Source organism: Giraffa tippelskirchi, chromosome 1 (assembly GCF_054371585.1).
Source record: "Giraffa tippelskirchi isolate mGirTip1 chromosome 1, T2T-mGirTip1v1.2.pri, whole genome shotgun sequence".
Lineage (NCBI taxonomy): Eukaryota > Metazoa > Chordata > Mammalia > Artiodactyla > Giraffidae > Giraffa > Giraffa tippelskirchi.
In genome coordinates, this window is record NC_137275.1 from 11,431,070 (window position 1) to 11,450,486 (window position 19,417).

A 19,417-nucleotide genomic window follows, 5' to 3' on the forward strand; every position below is an offset into this window, starting at 1 on the left:
CACCTTTACAATCTGAAAAAAGTCAATGAATTACCCTCTTTCCTAAGTAAAACGAAGCATCTTAGGCTGTACTTTAGCCTACACACACAAAGGTCCTAAATTTTCACTAACTTTCTCTTCTGTGTTTCAGAAGTTTGACTCGGTGGAAGCCATCATCGAACACTACAAGTATTTTCCTATTATACTCATTGATGGGAAAGATAAAACCGGGACCCACAGGGAGCAGTGTTACCTGACTCAGGCCCTCCCTGTCAACAGACACTTCTCACCTAGGTAGCCTGGTCATGTTTCATCTTCAGATCAGTGGATCCAGTGCCTCTATCATTTTTTCCTTTGTTTCAAAAAAGATTATTTCCTATGGCTTCAAGGGATTACTTCTTTGATTTTGCAGAAAAGAAAAACATTCCATCATGGAAACTGGAAAATCAACATGGTTTTGAAAGCTCGCATCACAGAAGAAATATGTATAAGATGCAAAAATAAAATACTGGTTTTTAAAAAATATCTTCCAAAGAAAAGAACTACAAACATGGTCATTATGCTCATGTTACAGATGAGCAGCCAAGGTTAGAAGAAGCTATCGCTTCAGGGTTTGCAACTGGCACGTGACAAGCCTGGGTGAGAGTCCCTAAATCTATGATCCTTTAGTACCTGGTGCTGTCCTCTTGATTTCAAAACTGTTTGGACTTGTGAATTTACAATGTCTTTATGACTCCTTATGCTAAAGATGTAGGTGAATGTTAGCTCTCCTTTATTTGAAATTCTAGAAATTTAATTATAAGGAAGGATGTGGTATGGAAAAACAGATCACTTGTGAACACCACCTGAAGGACAGAAATCAGAAATGGTTTTAGTATGGTGTGAAATGGCTTCCCGCATAGCTCAATAGATAAAGAATCCTCCTGTAGTGCAGGAGACACAGGAGACGTGGGTTCGATCCCTGGGTCAGGAAGATCCCCTGGAGGAGGAAATTGGCAACCCACTGCAGTATTCTTGTCTGGAGAATTCCACGACCAGAGGAACCTGGCAGGCTATGGTCCATGTGGTCACAAAGAGTCAGACACAGCTGAGTGACTGACGCACACGGGTATGAAATGACAACAGTACCATTACCAGCCTACTCTGTTTAGAGTAGCTTTAAGCCCAATGGAATCAACAAATTCATAGTCAGGGAGTAAAGGGAAGTCTGAGGGAAAGTAGAATTTTTATAATTCCAGTTGTGGACTTCCATTCAAAGGGAAAGAACTGTTCTCAAATAAGTGCCAGTGTCTCACAGGAACTTTGTACATATCATGATATAGTCCCCTCTCAATACTAAAAGGATTATGTTTCATTCCTGTTTCATAACACAGATGAAGAAATGGGCTCAAAGACATCATTGATGTTACTCAATAGAAGAGATCCCAGATTTTTATTACCATTGTGCCTAGTTTCATCAAGCATATCTCCCCAGGTACATTCTCTGCCCTAGGCAATTTTATAATCAGGTTGAAAAATTTAAAAGAGACAGGAACAATTTGAAAATGCAGATTTGCTCATGTTAAAATATATCAATAAACTCTTGTAGCAGTGTAAAGTTTATTAAAAAAAAGAAAAGAGTGCTGACTGAAATTAATAGAACACCATGAATTTCAAAAGTTTTCAAAGCCTACATGTGAAATATATGGAATATTTATGTAACTGTAGTTTAGTTTTAATGCAGAAGTAAAGCCAGAAAGCATGAGAAAGCAAGAGATATCAAAGGAAACAATACAAGTGATATTTCCTGGGCAGCATGGAAACAGAATCTGCAGAGAGGACACAGGCTTGGGGCAGAAAGAATCTGACCCTCACCCTGAAAAGCTATTGAAAGACTCCAGATAACCGATTCACTTCTTACTGGGGCCATGCCATTCCATGCTGTGTTCTCAAAAAATGTTTCGGAGTCTCCTCAAGCATTGTTAAAGTCCAAGAACATCAGGCAGTGGTTGCTATTGTATAGGCTTATGTTTTTAAAAACCCTTTATTATTTCTTATTCATAAATGTATGAGATGAAGCTAAAAGGAAAAAGAATAAGCATCTTAAAATGCTCACAATGCTTATACACATGAAAATTTCTGGAAAGAAATAACTTTCTTAGTAGTGACAGAGGTTGCTTCAAAGGAATGGGATTAGGGGACCATGCTAGTCGAGTCTTCCAGAACTCAGATGCCAAGAGAGGAGTTCGATGTGCAAACATTTATTGGAGATAATGACTAAGACAGATTGAGAGAAAAAGGAACAGATAGGTGGGAGAGACTTCATGCTATGATGGAGGTCTGACACCTGTGAGAGGATGAGGGAAGAAGGGAGAAATGGGCAGAAAAAGCATCAGATTGAGATGCAGCTCTGGGAGGGGCTTGGTCAGCCCATTGGCAAGATCAGAGCAAAGACTGCCCACAGAGGACAGAGCCTGTGTTGTGCAGAAATGGCCATGTCTTAGTCAACACCATGCTAAGCCATGGCCAGAGGCTACCCAGGAAAACACGACCTTCACATGCTCTAGGGAATCCAGAAGGTGATATCACTAGACGCCAACAAATAACTTTTTAATCAGCAAGTTCTTTCAAGAGCAATTCAAGGGGCTCACCTCTATGCCTGCCTCAGCGACATTCTGATTTTCAGTGTTGATTGTAATAAGGACATTTTGCTTGTAACAGATTACTAAAGAATAAGACTATATAAATGTCAAAGGTGCTTTATTCTTACAACAGTTTGTAAAGAAGGCAAAGGCAGGTATTCTTATCCATTTTATAATTAAGGAAACTATGTCTCCTGGGCCAAAATCTTAGAATGACCTACTTGTGGCTAGAACCAAGGTCTTCATACACAATTTTCCTATTCAGTGTCTAGATATTTGTTGGATCTATAATTGAAAGTTCAATGATTTGGGCTTGGCATGCCCAAATTTCAAAGAGTTTTAATCCCTTTTCAACCATTTTTTTCAGTTGTCAAGTGTCACTTGAAACCTAGCTTCAATACAGTAGTGGAATTTTAGCTTTATCTGCTCATAGCATCTATTCATTCAAAATATTTCTTTTTGAGTAAATAATTTCCATTCTGGATCAATTTATATCTTCCTCATATTTAATAATATCTTGTTAAAAGCACTTGTTTGTGTATTGCATGTATATTTGTTACTAGCCGTTCTTGTAGATGTTGGAATAATAGCAGTGAATTAAGTGGGAGAAACAGACAATAAATAAGTATACAATGAATAAGACAACCTTAAGTTGGTTTCCCATTACTTTGATGTGTTTTCTTAACACTTTTAACTAAGTGCTTGTGAGTGAGGCCAATATTAGATATTTTGATGAAACTCATTGAATTGGATTTAAAAAGTATTGAACCAGAAATTTTTTAAATTTCCCAAAGTTACATGGAAAACTGCCCCTCTTGGTATGTGTTTGTGAGTAACCTTGTAACCATGTCATAGATTAACTCTTCTGCTCAAATTACTACAGAGGAATGAAATTTTAACCCACTGTCAAATTTAGTTCATTGCTGGGTATGTGTGTGTACACATACATTTTTTGTAAGATAGTCTATAAAATAAATATTAGCACATAACTTTTGCATAGACTTTTCTATCTTGAGTAATATTTGTTCTAGCTAAGCATATTTTCCGGTTTTTTTTTTTTTTTTGCACATTACAACTGTACTGACTTAAATGAAAGCAAATATGTAATTAAATGTCATATCTGTAACTGGGTATTAAGTTCAAAATATAGTTTAATTTTGTTTGATTCATGCTCTATTATCTGTCAAAGCCTTTTTGAAATCATATTTAATTTATGAGAAATTTTCTAGAACAATTTTTGACGTCCTAGATTTGAGAGATAAAGGCCGAAGAGACCTAATCTCTGTGCTGGAGGGCGAAAAGCCTGGCAGGCAAGATACACACATATTTAAAATCATGCAGTGCAGAATAATAGATTTGGTCATTGTCTCCCTTGAACCACCATTGCACTGGTAGGCCTGGATGTAATCAAGGAAAACTGCCCAGGGGAGATGTCCAAGCAGAGAGTTAAAAAATGATGGCCTAAACTGCAAGTTTTCGAATTATAAAAACCTCATCAGCTGATTTTTGACTATTCTTATCTTTGTTGTCATTTGTTGTTGTTCAGTCGCTCAGTCATGTTGGACTCTTTGAGACCACATGGACTGCAGCATGCAAAGCTTCCTTGTCCTTCACTGTCTCCAGGAGTTTGCTCAAATTCATGTCCATCAAGTCGATGCTGCCATCCAACCATCTCATCCTCTACCACCCACTTCTCCTCCTGTCCTCAATCTTTCCCAGCATCAGGGTCTTTTCCAATGAGTCGGCTCTTCTCATCAGGTGGCCAAAGTATTGCAGATTCAGCTTCAGCATCAGTCTTTCCAATGACTATTCAGGGTCAGCTTCCTTTAGGATTGACTGGCTTGATTTCCTTGCAAAGGGACTCTCAAGAGTCTTCTCCAACACCACAATTCAAAAGCATCCATTCTTTGGCACTCAGCCTTATTTATGGTCCAACTCTCACATCAGTATGTGACTACTGGAAAAATCATAGCTTTGACTATATGGACCTTTGTTGGCAAACTGATGTCTCTGCTTTTTAATATGCTGTCTAGTTTTATCATAGTTTTCCTTCCAAAGATCAAGCTTTCTTTAATTTCATGGCTGCAGTCCTTGTTCACAGTGACTTTGGAATCCCAGAAAAGAAAATCTGCCACTGTTTACACTTTTTCGCATTCTATTTGCCATGAAGTGATGGGACCAGATGCCATGAACTGAGTTTTTTGAATGTTGAGTTCCAAGTCGGCCTCTTCACTCTCCTCTTTCACCTTCATCAAGAGGCTCTTTAGTTCCTCTTTGCTTTCTGCCATTAAGGTGGTATCATATACATATCTGAGGTTGTTATTTCTCCCAGCAATCGTGATTCTAGCTTGTGATTCATCCAGTACGGCATTTCACATGATGCACTCTGCATATAATTAAATAAGCAGGGTGACAGTATACAGCCTTCACATACTCCTTCGCCCAATTTTGAACCAGTCTGTTGTTCTGTGTTTGGTTCTAACTGTTGCTTCTTAACCCGCATACAGGTGTCTCAGGAGACTCTTATCTTCAGGGCACTATTCTAGGTTATTCGTGTAGTAGTGAAGCAGTAACTAACCGGTTGAACGGGTAAAACGAGTAAGTGAACACAATAGAAACAGAGGCAGTTTCCCTGGGAAAGGACAGAGGACTTATTAAGTGCCTTTGGGGAAGTTTCAACTATTAGCTGGAACCCTGTAGTGCAGGTACCAGACAGTTAGCTTTTTTATTGTAATGTTAATGCGTAACATTAAGTCTTTGATTCCTGAGGCACCCATTTCAAAGACATCCATGTCAGTAAAAAGCACACTGCCATCTACATCACTACATAAAGAGCCAGGCTGCCCCACCCACGTGTACCCCTTTCTGAAAAGTTCTGGTGGACCTAGATAACTGACTCTTTGACCCACTGCTTGCTTTTCCCTTCTTGTGCTTTAATTCCTGCTCTTCTGTTTTAATTTCACCAATAAGGAGTGAACCCTCAAAGCTCCATGCACCACCTCATCAATCCCAATAAAAGCAGAGAGAGTCCCAGAACCACACATTCATTCTCTCTCTCCCTACCCCCAAGGACCTTGCTAACTGGTCCAGGGCATGGCTTGTACCCTCCAGGACATATGAGTAATAAACCTTGCTTTTTCAAAGTTCTCTTACCGTGGTTGCTAAGGTATGTCCTGCAGTCATAAGAATCACAAGCCCTGGTACAGTCTGAGCATTGGCTTCAGTTGGGGAAATGTATGTGAGGCTTGCCACAAGTAGCCCAAAGGGTGCCCTCTGCCATTTCTACAAAATATCATCTCTATGGATAGGCTGAGATCAACCCAAAAGAAACATGTATCAGTGCAGCATTTTGTGAAGCAATTTCACAATATTTAGTAAAATATAAAACATATGTACCATTGCAATAAGACTTCCAATTAAAACATGGCTAAACAGGAACTTATATTTGATTCCTCTGGAAACTCTAAAAAGAATTTAAAAGACAAAAACATAGGATAAAAAGAACAGAAAAAAATATGAGAGAAGACGATGTCAATAAAATTTCAGATGAGAGAAATTAAATGGACAAATAGTAACTGAGTTAACAACAACAACAGCAAGCTGAAATGTAAGCATGCTAGGAGGAAATTCAACAACAAACAAGCTTGTTTCTGTCAAGTGAAAAAAATGCACAATCTAAAAGTTAAGACATCTTGGAGTCCGAAGTCAAGTGGGCCTTAGGAAGCATCACTAAAAACAAAGCTAGTGGAAGTGATGGAATTCCAGTTGAGCTATTTCAAGTCCTAAAAGATGATACTGTGAAAGTGCCACATTCAGTATGCCAGCAAATTTGGAAAACTCAGCAGTGGCCACAGGGCTGGAAAAGGTCAGTTTTCGTTCCAATCCCAAAGAAAGGCAATGCCAAAGAACGTTCAAACTAAGACACAATTGCAGTCATCTCACACGCTAGCAAAGTAATACACAAAATTCTCCAAGCAAGGCTTCAACAGTACATGGACCAAGAACTTCCATATGTTCAAGCTGGATTTAGAAAAGGCAGAGGAACCAGAGATCAAATTGCCAACATCCGTTGGATCATCAAAAAAGCAAGAGAGTTCCAGAAAAACATCTACTTCTGCTTTATTCACTATGCCAAAGCCTTTGACTGTGTGGATCACAACAAACTGTGGAAAATTCTTCAAGAGATGGGAATACCAGACCACCTGACCTGTCTCCTGAGAAATCTGTATGCAGGTCAAGAAGCAACAGTTAGAACCAGACATAGAACAACAGACTGATTCCAAATTAGGAAAGGAGTATATCAAGGCTGTATATTGTCACCTTGCTTATTTAACTTATATGCAGAGTACACCATGCGAAATACCAGGCTCAATGAAGCACAAGCTGGAATCAAGATTGCCAGGAGAAATATCAATAACCTCAGATATGCAGATGATACCACCCTATGGCAGAAAGCAAAGAGGAACTGAAAAGCCTCTTGATGAAAGTGAAAGAGGAGAGTGAAAAAGCTGGCTTAAAACTCAACATTCAAAACACTAAGATCCCAGCATTTCATGGCAAATAGATGGGGAAACAATGGAAACAGTGACAGACTTAATTTGAGGGGTCTCCAAAATCCCTGCAGATGGTGACTGCAGCCATGAAATTTAAAAGACGCTTGCTCCTTGGAAGAAAAGCTATGACCAACCTAGACAGCATATTAAAAGGCAGAGACATTACTTTGCTGACAAAGGTCCCTCAAGTCAAAGCTATGGTTTCTCCAGTAGTCATGTACGGATGTGAGAGTTGGACCATAAGAAAGCTGAGCGCCAAAGAATTGATGCTTTTGAACTGTGGTGTTGGAGAAGACTCTTGAGAGTCGCTTAGACTGCAAGGAGATCAAACCAGTCAATCCTAAAGGAAATCAGTCCTGAAAATTCATTGGAAGAACTGATGCTGAAGCTAAAGCTCCAATACTTTGGCCACCTGATGCAAAGAACTGACTCATCTGAAAAGGCCCTGATGCTGGGAAAGAGTGAAGGTAGGAAGAGAGGGGGACGACAGAGGATGAGATGGTTGGGTGGTATCACAAACTTGATGGACATGAGTTTGAGCAAGCTCTGGAAGTTGGTGATGGACAGGGAAGCCCGGAGTGCTGCAGTCCATGGGGTCGCAAAGAGTCAGACAAGACTTAGCAACTGAACAACAACAACGGTGGAGGTTATGTCAAAGGGACATAAAAACCAATTGAATATAACAATTTTAACAACAAAATAAATAATATAGTATGGGATTACAATCAAAAGTATAAGATAAATATTCACAAGTACACATTGATATAAATAAATGGTAGAGAATAAAATAAATTTCACATAAAGAAGAATTATCAATAATTTATATAGATACTCCACCCTCAAAGAGGTTAATCACAACTCACCATTACTTAAGCTTGGACTGTACATGGTAACTTCCATTCTAAGAGTACTTTGTAGAAAGGGGGGGTGGGGGGGGTGGGGGAATGAATAATTTACAATGGAGAAATCTGATAAACACTACCTTAGCCAAGTGATCAAGTTTATCATCATCCATGACAAGTCCTGTTGATTGATAGCACTCACCCTTGATATCACATAATGAGAATGGTACTTTATGATATTCTTTCCAAAAGCCAGTAACCACAGTCTAATCAGGAGAAAAATATCAGACAAATTCAAAGTAACATTCTGCAAAATACCTGACCAGTACACAAAACTATACAGCAAAAACTAATACAACATTGTAAAGCAACTATACTCCAATAAAAATTTTAAAAACAAAACAACAACAAGAAAGTCTGAGAAAGTGTCACAACCTATAAGAGCTTAAGAATGCGTGAGGGATTATGAATCCTGGATGGGATCCTGGGACAGAAAAATTACAAAAGGTAAACACTGAAGAAATTTAAATGGGTATGAATGTTATTTACTAATAATATATATTGATATCAGTTCATTCATTGTACAAATATATTTGAAATATATAAATCTTATTAATGAAAGTTCTTAGCAACAGAAGTAATTGAGAGTGGAATATAGGAGAATTCTCTTTACTACCTTTGTATCTTTTCTGTAAGCCAAAAGCTATTTTAAAGCAAAAAAAATTAATTTAAAAAAGGCAATTAATATATAGATTGGTTGAATGGATTAAAACACAATATCTATTTCTACACTTTCTGTAAGAGTCTTACTTTAGATCCAAGTAAACACACCAGCTAAAAGTGAAATATTAGGAGAAGATATTTCATGTAAATGACCTTTCATGTAAATATCCTTTCTCCAGTGTATAGTCTTGGTTTTCTTTTTGAAGGTCATTTGATTATCTCTGCAAGGCTTTATTGGTGGGCTCTCAATTCTGCTACATTGCTCTATATATCCATCTTTATGCCAGTACCACACTGTTTTAATTACTGTTGCTTTGTAGTATGTTTTGAAATCAGGAAGAGTAGGACCTCCAACTTTTGTTCTTTTTCAAGATTCTTTCAACTGTTTGGGATCCCTTGAGATTTCTTATGAATTTTAGCTTTTTTTCCCCTACTTCTGGAAAAAAATGCCATTGGGATTTTGATAGAGATTGTATTTACTGAACCTGTAGATCATTATGAGTAGTATGGATATTTTAACAGTATTGAGTCATCCAATTCATAAGACACAAGATGTCTTTGCATTAATTTGAATCTTCTTTGATTTTTGCTAGCAATATTTTGTCATTTTCATTGTACAGGTCTTTTACATCTTTGGTTAAGATTTATCTTAAGTATTTTATTCTTTTTGATACTATTGTAAATGAGATTGTTTTCTCAGTTTCCTTTTCAATTTTTCATTGTTAGTGTATAGAAACACAACTGGTGTTTGGAAAACTGGGTATTCAGACAGGAAGGAATGAAGTTGGACCCTCATCTTAGACCACATAAAAAAATTAACTCAAAACAGATTATAGAACTAAACACAAGATCTAAAACTATAAAATTCCTGGAAGAAAACATAATAGAAAAGCTTCGTGACATTGGACTTGACAATGGTTTCTTGTATATGACACCATAAACAGTAACAAAAGCAAAAACAAATGTGACTACATCAAGCTTAAAAAGTTCTATGCAACAAAGGAAGGAATAAACAAAGTGAAAGGGAAACCTACAGAACAGGAGAAAATATTTGCAAACCATGTGTACCTCGTCAGAAGCAAACATCCAGATTATATACAAAACTCCTACGACTCAACAATAATGATCACAGCAAACAAATAATCTGATTTTAAAATGGGCATGGGACTGGAATAGACATTTCTACAAAGAATATATATAAATGGTCAATAAGCGTATGGAAACAACACTAATCATCAATATCACTAATCATCACAGAGATGCAAGTCAAAATCTCACACCCATTAGTATGTTCACTATCTAAAACATAGAAATAACAAGTGCTAGTGAGAATGTAAAGGAATTGGAATGCTTTACACTGTTTGTGGGAACGTAAAAAGGTTTGGACCATAAAGAAAGCTGAGCACTGAAATATTGATGCTCTTGAATTATGGTGTTGGAGAAGACTCTTGAGAGTCCCTTGGACTGCAAGGAGATCCAACCAGTCAATTCTCAAGGAAATCAGTCCTGAATATTCACTGGAAGGACTGATGCTGAAGCTGAAGCTCCAATACTTTGGCCACATGGTGCGAAAAACTGACTCATTGGAAAAGACCCTAATTCTGGGAAAGAGTGAAGGCAGGAGGAGAAGGGGACAACAGGGGATGAGGTGGTTGGATGGCTTCACCCACTCAATGGACACGAGTTTGAACAAGATCCAGGAGTTGGTGATTGATAGGGAAGCCTGGAGTGCTGTAGTCCATGAGGTCACAAAGAGTCAGACATGACTGAGCGACCGAACTGAACTGAAAAAAAGTTTGGCTGGTATGGTAAACAGTATGGAGTTTGCTCCAAAAATTAAAAGTAGAGTTACCATATGATCCGGAGCTTCCCAGGTGGCTCAGTGGTGAAGAATCTGCCTGCCAATACATAAGACCTCGGAGACACAAGTTCAATCCCTGGGTTGGGAAGAGCCCCTGGAGGAGGAAATGGCAACACATTCCAGTATTCTTGCCTGAAAAATTCCATGAACAGAGGAGCCTGGAGGGTAACAGTCCAGGGTTGCAAAGAGTCAGACACAACTGAGCACACACATATGATCCAGCAAATTCATTTCTTGGTATAGACACAAAATAATTGAAAACAGGATCTTGAAGAGATATTTGCACAACCATATTCATTGCAGCACTGTTTACAATAGTCAAGAGGTGGAAGTAATCTAAATGCCTATCAGTAAATGAAGAGATAAATAAAATGTGGTATATCAATCCAATGGAATATTATTCAGCTTTAAAAAGTAATGAAATTCTGTCATACTGTATGACATGGATGAATCTTGAGAACTTACGCTAAGTGAAATAAGCCAGTCAAAAGAATACAAATAAAATAATGCATGATCCCACTTGTAAGAAATATATCTAAAGTAGTCAAATTCATAGAAACAAAAAGTAGAATGTGGTTACCAGGAGCTGAGAGGAAGGAGGAAATACAAGGAGCTGAGAGGAAGGAGGAAATGGGGAGCTGTTTTTTAATGAGCACAGACTTTCAGTTTTGCAAGACGAAAAAGCTCTAGATATCTGTTGCACAAAAATGTGTTAATAGTTACATCACTGTACTGTATACTTTTGATGCTTTTGAACTGTGGTGTTTTTTGATGCTTTTGAACTGTGGTGTTGGAGAAGACTCTTGAGCGTCCCTTGGACTGCAAGGAGATCCAACCAGTCCATCCTAAAGGAGATCAGTCCTGGGTGTTCATTGGTAGGACTGATGTTGAAGCTGAAACTCCAATACTTTGGCCACTTGATGTGAAGAGCTGACTCATTGGAAAAGACTCTGATGCTGGGAAAGATTGAGGGCAGGAGGACAAGGGGATGACAGAGGATGAGATGGTTGGATGGCATCACCGACTCAATGGACATGGGTTTGGGTGGACTCCAGGAGTTGGTGATGGACAGGGAGGCCTGGCATGCTGCGGTTCATGGGGTTGCAAAGAGTCGGACATGACTGAGCGACTGAACTGAACTGTATACTTAAAAGTAGTTATGATGGTGAATTTTATGTTATGTGCATTTATCACAATTTTAAATAAATGAAGAAACAATTGACAAAATGTGTGTGTGTGTGTATATATATATACATATAGCTAGATAGATAGATATAATGGTAAGTATCTCGTGACTCAGTAGGATTTACCCTAGGAATGCAATGCTGATGTAATATTTGAAAACCAATGTAATTTGCCACATTAACAAATTAAGTGAGAAAATTACTTGATCATATCAACAACTGCACAAAAAGTATTTGGAAACAATTCACCACAATTCATAATAAAACTACTGTGTGCATGCATGCTCAGTAATGTCTGACTCTTTGTGACCCCATGGACCATAGCCCACCCAGGCTCCTCTGTCCATGGAATTTTTCAGACAAGAATACTGACAAGAATACTGGAGTGATTGCCATTACCTCCTCCAGGAGATAGTCCCGACCCAGGGATTGAACCTGCATCTCCTATATCTCCTGCATGGTAGGCAGGTTCTTTACCACTTGAGCCAAAACCCTTCAGTTAAAGAAGAGTGTTAGTCATTCAGTCATGTCTGACTCTTTGCAACTCCAGAATTGAATCTGAGTCTCCCACAATTAAATTTAAAAGCTTTTGCACAGCAGAGAATGTCCTGTTGGTCCAGTGGTTAGGACTCCATGCTTTCATTGTCAAGGGCCCAGGTTTAATCCCTTTATCAGGGAACTAGGATCCCATAAACCATGAAGCCAAAAAAAAAAAAAAAAGGAAAGAAAGAAAGGGGCGGGGGGTGGGGGGGAGCATTTGCACAGCAAAAGAAACCATAAACAAAATGAAAAGATAATCCACAGAATGGGAAAAAGTATTTGCAAATGTTTTGTGACTTAAATGGCTCACTTATGTGTAAGTAACATGAAGGGCACATATTACTTTAAAATACATAGGAGAAAATCTGGCATGGCAAGAAAAGACCTAGAGAATTCTGTCAATGTTTCTGAATCTGTTCTTGCTTCATTCATGTAATTTGACTACTTCTAGAAATGGCAACCCACTCTAGTACTCTTGTCTGGGAAATCCCATGGATAGAGGAGCCTGGCAGGCTACAGTCTATGGAATTGCAAAGAGGTGGACATGACTGAAGCAACTTTGCACAGCCTTTAATTTATTAATAAAGCTTAATACTTTTTAACATTTCTGATTTGGTACGTCTGCTTTGATAAACTGATCTTTGTGTTGTCTCAAATATGTTCACACTAAAATCAGAAACAGTTAAAGATGTGTACTTTCACAACTTATTTTCATCATTGTACTGGAGATTCTAGCTAGTGTAACAAGCCAAGAAAAAACAATACATACAAGGCACAAAGATAAGAAAGAAAGCAGTAAAATTGTCTTTATTCAAAGATGACATGTTTCTATACGTTAAAAAGCCCTAAGATCTATAAAACAAACTACTAGAATAACAACTTCAGCAATGCCAAAGGATAGAAGGTCTATACAAAAAGTGATTGTATTTCTATATCATAGAAACTACTGATTGGAAAACAAATTTTAATTCCATTTTGAATAGCATTAATATATTTAAGAAAAAAGTTAAATAAAAATATACAGTATATATCCACTAAAAACTAAAATAATTGCTGAGAGAAATTAAAGAAGACCTAAATAAATGGAGAGAGGTGCCATATTTATGGACTAGAAGACTATACTGTTAACACATCACTTTCCCCCATATCTATATAAAAATCCTAGCAGATCTCTGTAGAAGTTGAAAAGGTAATTCTAAAATTCATACGAGGAGCTTTCCTGGTGGCTCAGTGGTAATGAATGCACCTGCCAATGCAGGAAACACAGGTTCGACCCCTGATCTGGGAAAATCCCACATACCATGAAGCAACTAAACCTGTGCACTACAACTATTGAGCCTGTGCTCTAGAGCCCAGGAGCTGCAACTACTGAGCCCATATGTTGCAACTACTGAAGTGTGCACCCTCTTGAACCTGTGCTCTGCAACAAGAGAAGCCACCACAGTGAAAAGCCCACATACCATAACTATGGAGTAGTTCCCACTCACCACAACTAGAGAAAAAAGCCCATGCAGCAACAAAGACCCAGCAGAGCCAAAAATAAACAAATATCATTAAAAAATTTTTAAACTCATATAAAACTGCAAAGAATTAAATCTAGCTAAAATAATCTCAAAAAAGAAGAAAAAAGCTGAAGGACTTACACTATTTGATTTCAAGACATTACATTAAAGCTACAGTAACTAGAGCTGCTGCTGCTGCTGCTAAGTCGCTTCAGTCGTGTCCGACTCTGTGTGACCCCATAGACGGCAGCCCACCAGGCTCCGCCGTCCCTGGGATTCTCCAGGCAAGAACACTGGAGTGGGTTGCCATTTCCTTCTCCAGTGCATGAAAGTGAAAAGTGAAAGTGAAGTCGCTCAGTCGTCTCCGACTCCTAGCGACCCCATGGACTGCAGCCCACCAGGCTCCTCCGTCCATGGGATTCTCCAGGCAAGAGTACTGGAGTGGGGTGCCATTGCCTTCTCCGGTAACTAGAGCAGTGTAGTATTAACATGAAGATAAATAAATCAATCGATTAAATCAAACCCAAAGCCCATATACAGTCTCACTTGTATGGTCAATTGATTTATTTCTGGCAAAGCACCAAAGTCATTCAATGAGAGAAGACCAGTTCTTTACATAAATGCTGCTGGAAATACTAGATACCCATATCCACACACACACACACACACACACACAAAAGAACAAATCTCAAACCATATAAAACAAAACAAAAGAAATGGATCACAGATATAAATCCAAAAGCTAAAACTATAAAACTGCTGAAAGAAAACAATAATATACATTTTATCTTGGGCAGGCAATGATTCTTCACTGTGATACCAAAAGCGAACAGCCACAATGGAAAAGCCTTAATAAACTGGATTCCAATAAAATATTAGTTAGATTTTATCATAATCAAAACTTTCTGCTCTTAACTTTCCGTTAAGAAAATAAAAGGTGGGAGGTTCCTTAAAATAATAAAAATAGAACTATCATATTATCTTGTAACTCCTGAGTATATATCTGGAGAAAACATAATTTGAAAAGGTATATGCACCCAAGTTCATTGCAGCACTATTTACAATAGCCAAGACATGCAAGCAACCTAAGTGCTCACTGACAGATGAATAGACAAAGAAGATGTAGTGTATAAAAAGAAAGAAAAATGCCATTTGCGAAAACGTGGATGGACCTAGAGATTGTCATGCTGAGTGAAGTAAGTCAGGCGGAGAAAGACAAACATCATATATCTCTTATATGTGAAGTCTAAAAGAAAAAATTATACAAATGAACTTATTTACGAAATAGACTCACAGACACAGAAGACAAACTTACCATCGTCAAAGGGGAGGTGGGGAGGGATAAATCAGGAGTTTGAGACTAAAACATACACATTGTTATACGTAAAATAGATAACCAACTGTACCTATCATACAGCACAGAGAATTCTACTCAATAACTTGTAATAACCTACAATGGAAAAGAATGTAAAGGAATAGATACATATTTATAAATATGTAACTGAATCGCTTTGCTCTACAACTAAAACTAACACGACATTGTAAATCAACTGTATTTCAATAAAAGTTTTTAAAAATTAAAAACAGACACTTAGGCTTGAAACTGTCACATAATGAAAGCAAAGGTATTTTTTCCTTGAATTATTAATTTTACCAGAACAAAAGAAGAGGCAAATCTCAGGTTGGAGGAAATATTGAACATATATTTGACACATGTTTCATATCCAAGAACTATAAAGAACTTATGAAAATCAATTAAAACAGACTTGAATAAACACTTCACAAAATAAGGTATATAAATGGCCACTACATGCAAGAAAAGATGCTCCACATTGAGTCAATAGAGAAATAAGAACAGTTGAGGACAGTTGCCTCTGGAGAGCCAAATTAGATGAAGATAAAGAAAAAAGAAGGTGACTCTTGTTTTCCATCACAAATTTTTAGTACTACTTGATTTTCCAAGACTGGGGAACTTTTTAAAGCAAACATTTTTAAAGCAAAACTTTGTAAAGCTCAGTCATGTCTGACTCTTAGTGACCCCATGGATTGTAGCCCACCATGCTCCTCTGTCCATGGGACTTTTCCAGGCAAGAATACTGAAGGGGGTTGCCATTTCTTTTCCAGGGAATCTTCCTGACCCAGGGATTGAACCCGGGGCCTCCTGTATTGTAGGCAGACTCTTTGCTGTCTGAGCCACCAGGAAAGCATCCAAAGCAAACATTATTATTTTTTTTTTAATGAGTATGTCCTATGAAGCCAGTAGGTCATTGGCTTGGTCATTATAGGAAATAGAACTTAAACCAAATGTTCAAACCAAGGGCTCTTCATGGAAAGAATAGAAAGAGACAGCTTGAAGGAGATAATGGATGTTGAGATACTCAGAAACCAGCAATACTGAGAATCTGTTACTTTGCATAGGGCTGTTTGGATGAGGAAACAGAGGTGGGAGTTGACATTGCTGGAACAGAGGAGGGGAGCTGCCGTCATTGAAAAGTGGGGCAACTGCCAGGACATACAACACTGAAACAAGAGGGAAAACATCCAGACCCCTCTGTGCCGCCCTCTCATCTCCTGCCAGCACCTCCCATTGGCCATACCCAGTGAGCAGGCACCAGGTAACGCAGTCCACAGGGATCAGCATCCCCAGGGCAGAGCGGTCATACAAGGATGGAGAATGGGTGCGAGGACAACCAGCAAACCAGCAATTCCACATTTCAGGTACCTCCTTGCAAAATTCTTGCATACTTTGGATGAGATGTACAGAAAAAGATATGCATGAAGATGTTCTCTTTAGTATTCTCTATATTAGCAAAACATTATGTTCCATTGGCAGAAAACTATGCAGCTTTGAAGAGGAAAGAGCTACATGTTATCTTTCAATGTAAATGGGTCTCAAAGACAACCATATAATATTTCAGTAATTTTTGACAGTTCATAAAATAATACCATAAACTGTTCATGGGTACATATAAAAAATAAAAGTATGAATCAAGGATGTTGTGTGTACATGTTAAATATATGATATGGAAAAGCAAACAATAATAAACTACACTTTAAGAACCTTACTAAAGAGCCTCTGGATAAAAGTGAAAGACCATAGCTTTGACTAGACGGAGCTTTGTTGGCAAAGTAATGTCTGCTTTTTAATATGCTATCTAAATTGGTCATAACTTTCCTTCCAAGGAGTAAGCGTCTTTTAATTTCATGGCTGCAATCACCATCTGCAGTGATTTGGGAGCCCAAAAAAATAAAGCCAGCCACTGTTTCCACTGTTTCCCCATCTATTTGCTATGAAGTGATGGGACTGGATGCCATGATCTTAGTTTTCTGAATGTTGAGCTTTAAGCCAACTTTTTCACTTTCCTCTTTCACTTTCATCAAGAGACTCTTTAGTTCCTCTTCACTTTCTGCCATAAGGGTGGTGTCATCTGCATATCTGAGGTTATTGACATTGCTCCTGGCAATCTTGATTTCAGCTTGTGTTTCTTCCAGCCCAGCGTTTCTCATGATGTACTCTGCATATAAATTAAATAAGTAGGGTGACAAAATACAGCCTTGACATACTCCTTTCCCTATTTGGAACCAGTCTGTTGTTCCATGTCCAGTTCTAACTGTTGCTTCCTGACCTGCATACAGGTTTCTCAAGAGGCAGGTCAGGTGGTATGGTATTCCCATCTCTTTCAGAATTTTCCACAGTTTGTTGTGGTCCACACAGTCAAAGGCTTTGGCACAGTCAATAAAGCAGAAGTAGATGCTTTTCTGAAACTCTCTTGCTTTTGCAATGATCCAACGAATGTCAGAAGACTGCTAATTTCACACCATCCCCTCTCTGCTGCCCCAGCAGTTCCTTTGACTCAGCCCTGCATCAAGCATGTCCTGATGGCTACTTCCTGGCAGTGCTGGGAAGAGCGAGCCATCATGATGCTGATGCACCAGTCATTAGAGGATGCTGACCTAGAGGGGTGAGAAGGGATGGGAGGGAGGCTCAAGCGGGAGGGGACATATTTATACCTATGGCTGATTCATGTTGATGTATGGAGAAACCAACACAATATTGTAATTATCCTTCCGTTAAAAATAAATAAAAAGAGGATGATTGATCAAATCAGTCCAATTCTATACCACTTAGGACCAGCAAAAAAAAGGCGGGGGGGAATACATTTCATATAGAAGATATGAATATCAAAGAGTATGAATGTCAAAGAATATCTAAGAAAACTCTAGTGGGAAAAAAAAAAGTAGTAGGGAGGGAGTGAGGAGGCGATCTTGCTTTATCAGATTTTCTAAAAAACGTAAAGCCATTGTAACTAAAACAAGTTAGAAGCTCACACATAGGAAAATTGAGATGTGATAAGGATGGTATTATAAGTCAGCGGGAAAAGGGTGGTTTGTTAAAATAAATATTGCTAGAACAATGCCAGTCAAACAGGCAGGAAAGGTAGATCCTTCCTTTTACCTACACAAAAAAATAAAGAATTTTTATGAGGATTGAAATACTTAAATATAAAAATATATAACAATAACTATTCAGAACAAAACCTATGAAAATATTTGCATGTCCTTGTCTTTTATGGCAGTTTTGTGGAGAGGGGGAGCCTCTATATAAAACTCAAAAAAAAAAAAAGGAAATGAAGAAACATTTCACTATGCAAATATTTTAAATACAACAAAAAGACAATAAGCAAAGCCAGACAACAAGGAATAGACTGCAAAAAAAAAATCTTTGAAGCACATCTATCAGATAAATAATTCCTGTGTATATATTCTATATAAATATGTTAATATTATAGTTCCCATAAATTAACAATACAAGGACAAATAGGCTAACTAAAAATAGTCAAAGGATTTAAAATAGTCATTTTATAAAAGGAGAAATTCTGATGCATATAGATACATTAAAAAGAAATTCAACTTCACAATTAGCAGGGACATTCTAATTAAAGTAACAGTGACTTAACATTTTGCCAACAGGTGGCAAAAAGTGCAAAAGAATGTTACAGTGCTAGTTGGGGGGATGAGCAGGGGGTGAGGGGGACAAGTTGGCGATTCTATAAATTGTTAATAACAATAGGCACTGGAATTACTGCCAATATTTTTGAAAATTAATCTGGCAAATTGTTAAAATTAAAAATATATGTATCCTTTTATTCACCAATTCAAGTTCTGGAAATTTATCCTATACAATTAGATTTTATAGAATGAAAAGTGTATTTACCCAAGTAGGAAGTATAAAGCGTATTTATCGAACACTGCTTGCCAGGTAACAAAGCAAAAATATATTAAAATTCATTAATAAAAGAATGATTAACTGAAGTGAATCTAGGCTGTGGAGTATTATGCAACTATTTAAAAGATTGCTTTAGCACTGCATCAATTTTTCTACTAGAATATTTATTATAGATTGTAAGTGATCAAAGCCCCTCGCAGAGAAATGAATAGAATTATTCTATGTCTACAAAACAACTACAGCCCACAGCATGTATCTGACTATCTTTTCACAGTATGGTTATATAAGAATGCACAAGAAGTTATTAAGATCTGTTAGAGCTGGGATAGGAACATGTTTGAGAAAGGAGAGATGGTTTTGAGACAGATGAGAAAGGAAGAGACTA

The 19,417-nt window shown here is 37.8% G+C and overlaps 1 protein-coding gene across 4 annotated transcripts in view; it reads left to right on the forward strand.

The window, feature by feature from the left end:
• Positions 1-3,774, forward strand: part of CLNK (cytokine dependent hematopoietic cell linker) — a 200,062-nt gene extending 196,288 nt beyond the window's left edge. For 3 of the 4 annotated variants that reach the window (XM_081487638.1, XM_081487833.1, XM_081487920.1), the window contains one exon: positions 131-3,774. In XM_081487638.1, coding sequence (XP_081343764.1) covers positions 131-277 — 147 coding nt within the window. In that variant the 3' untranslated portion in view covers positions 278-3,774. The remainder of the gene's footprint in view (positions 1-130) is intronic. The other variant, XM_081487739.1, reaches the window with a different exon arrangement.
• Positions 3,775-19,417: the final 15,643 nt, after the last annotated feature.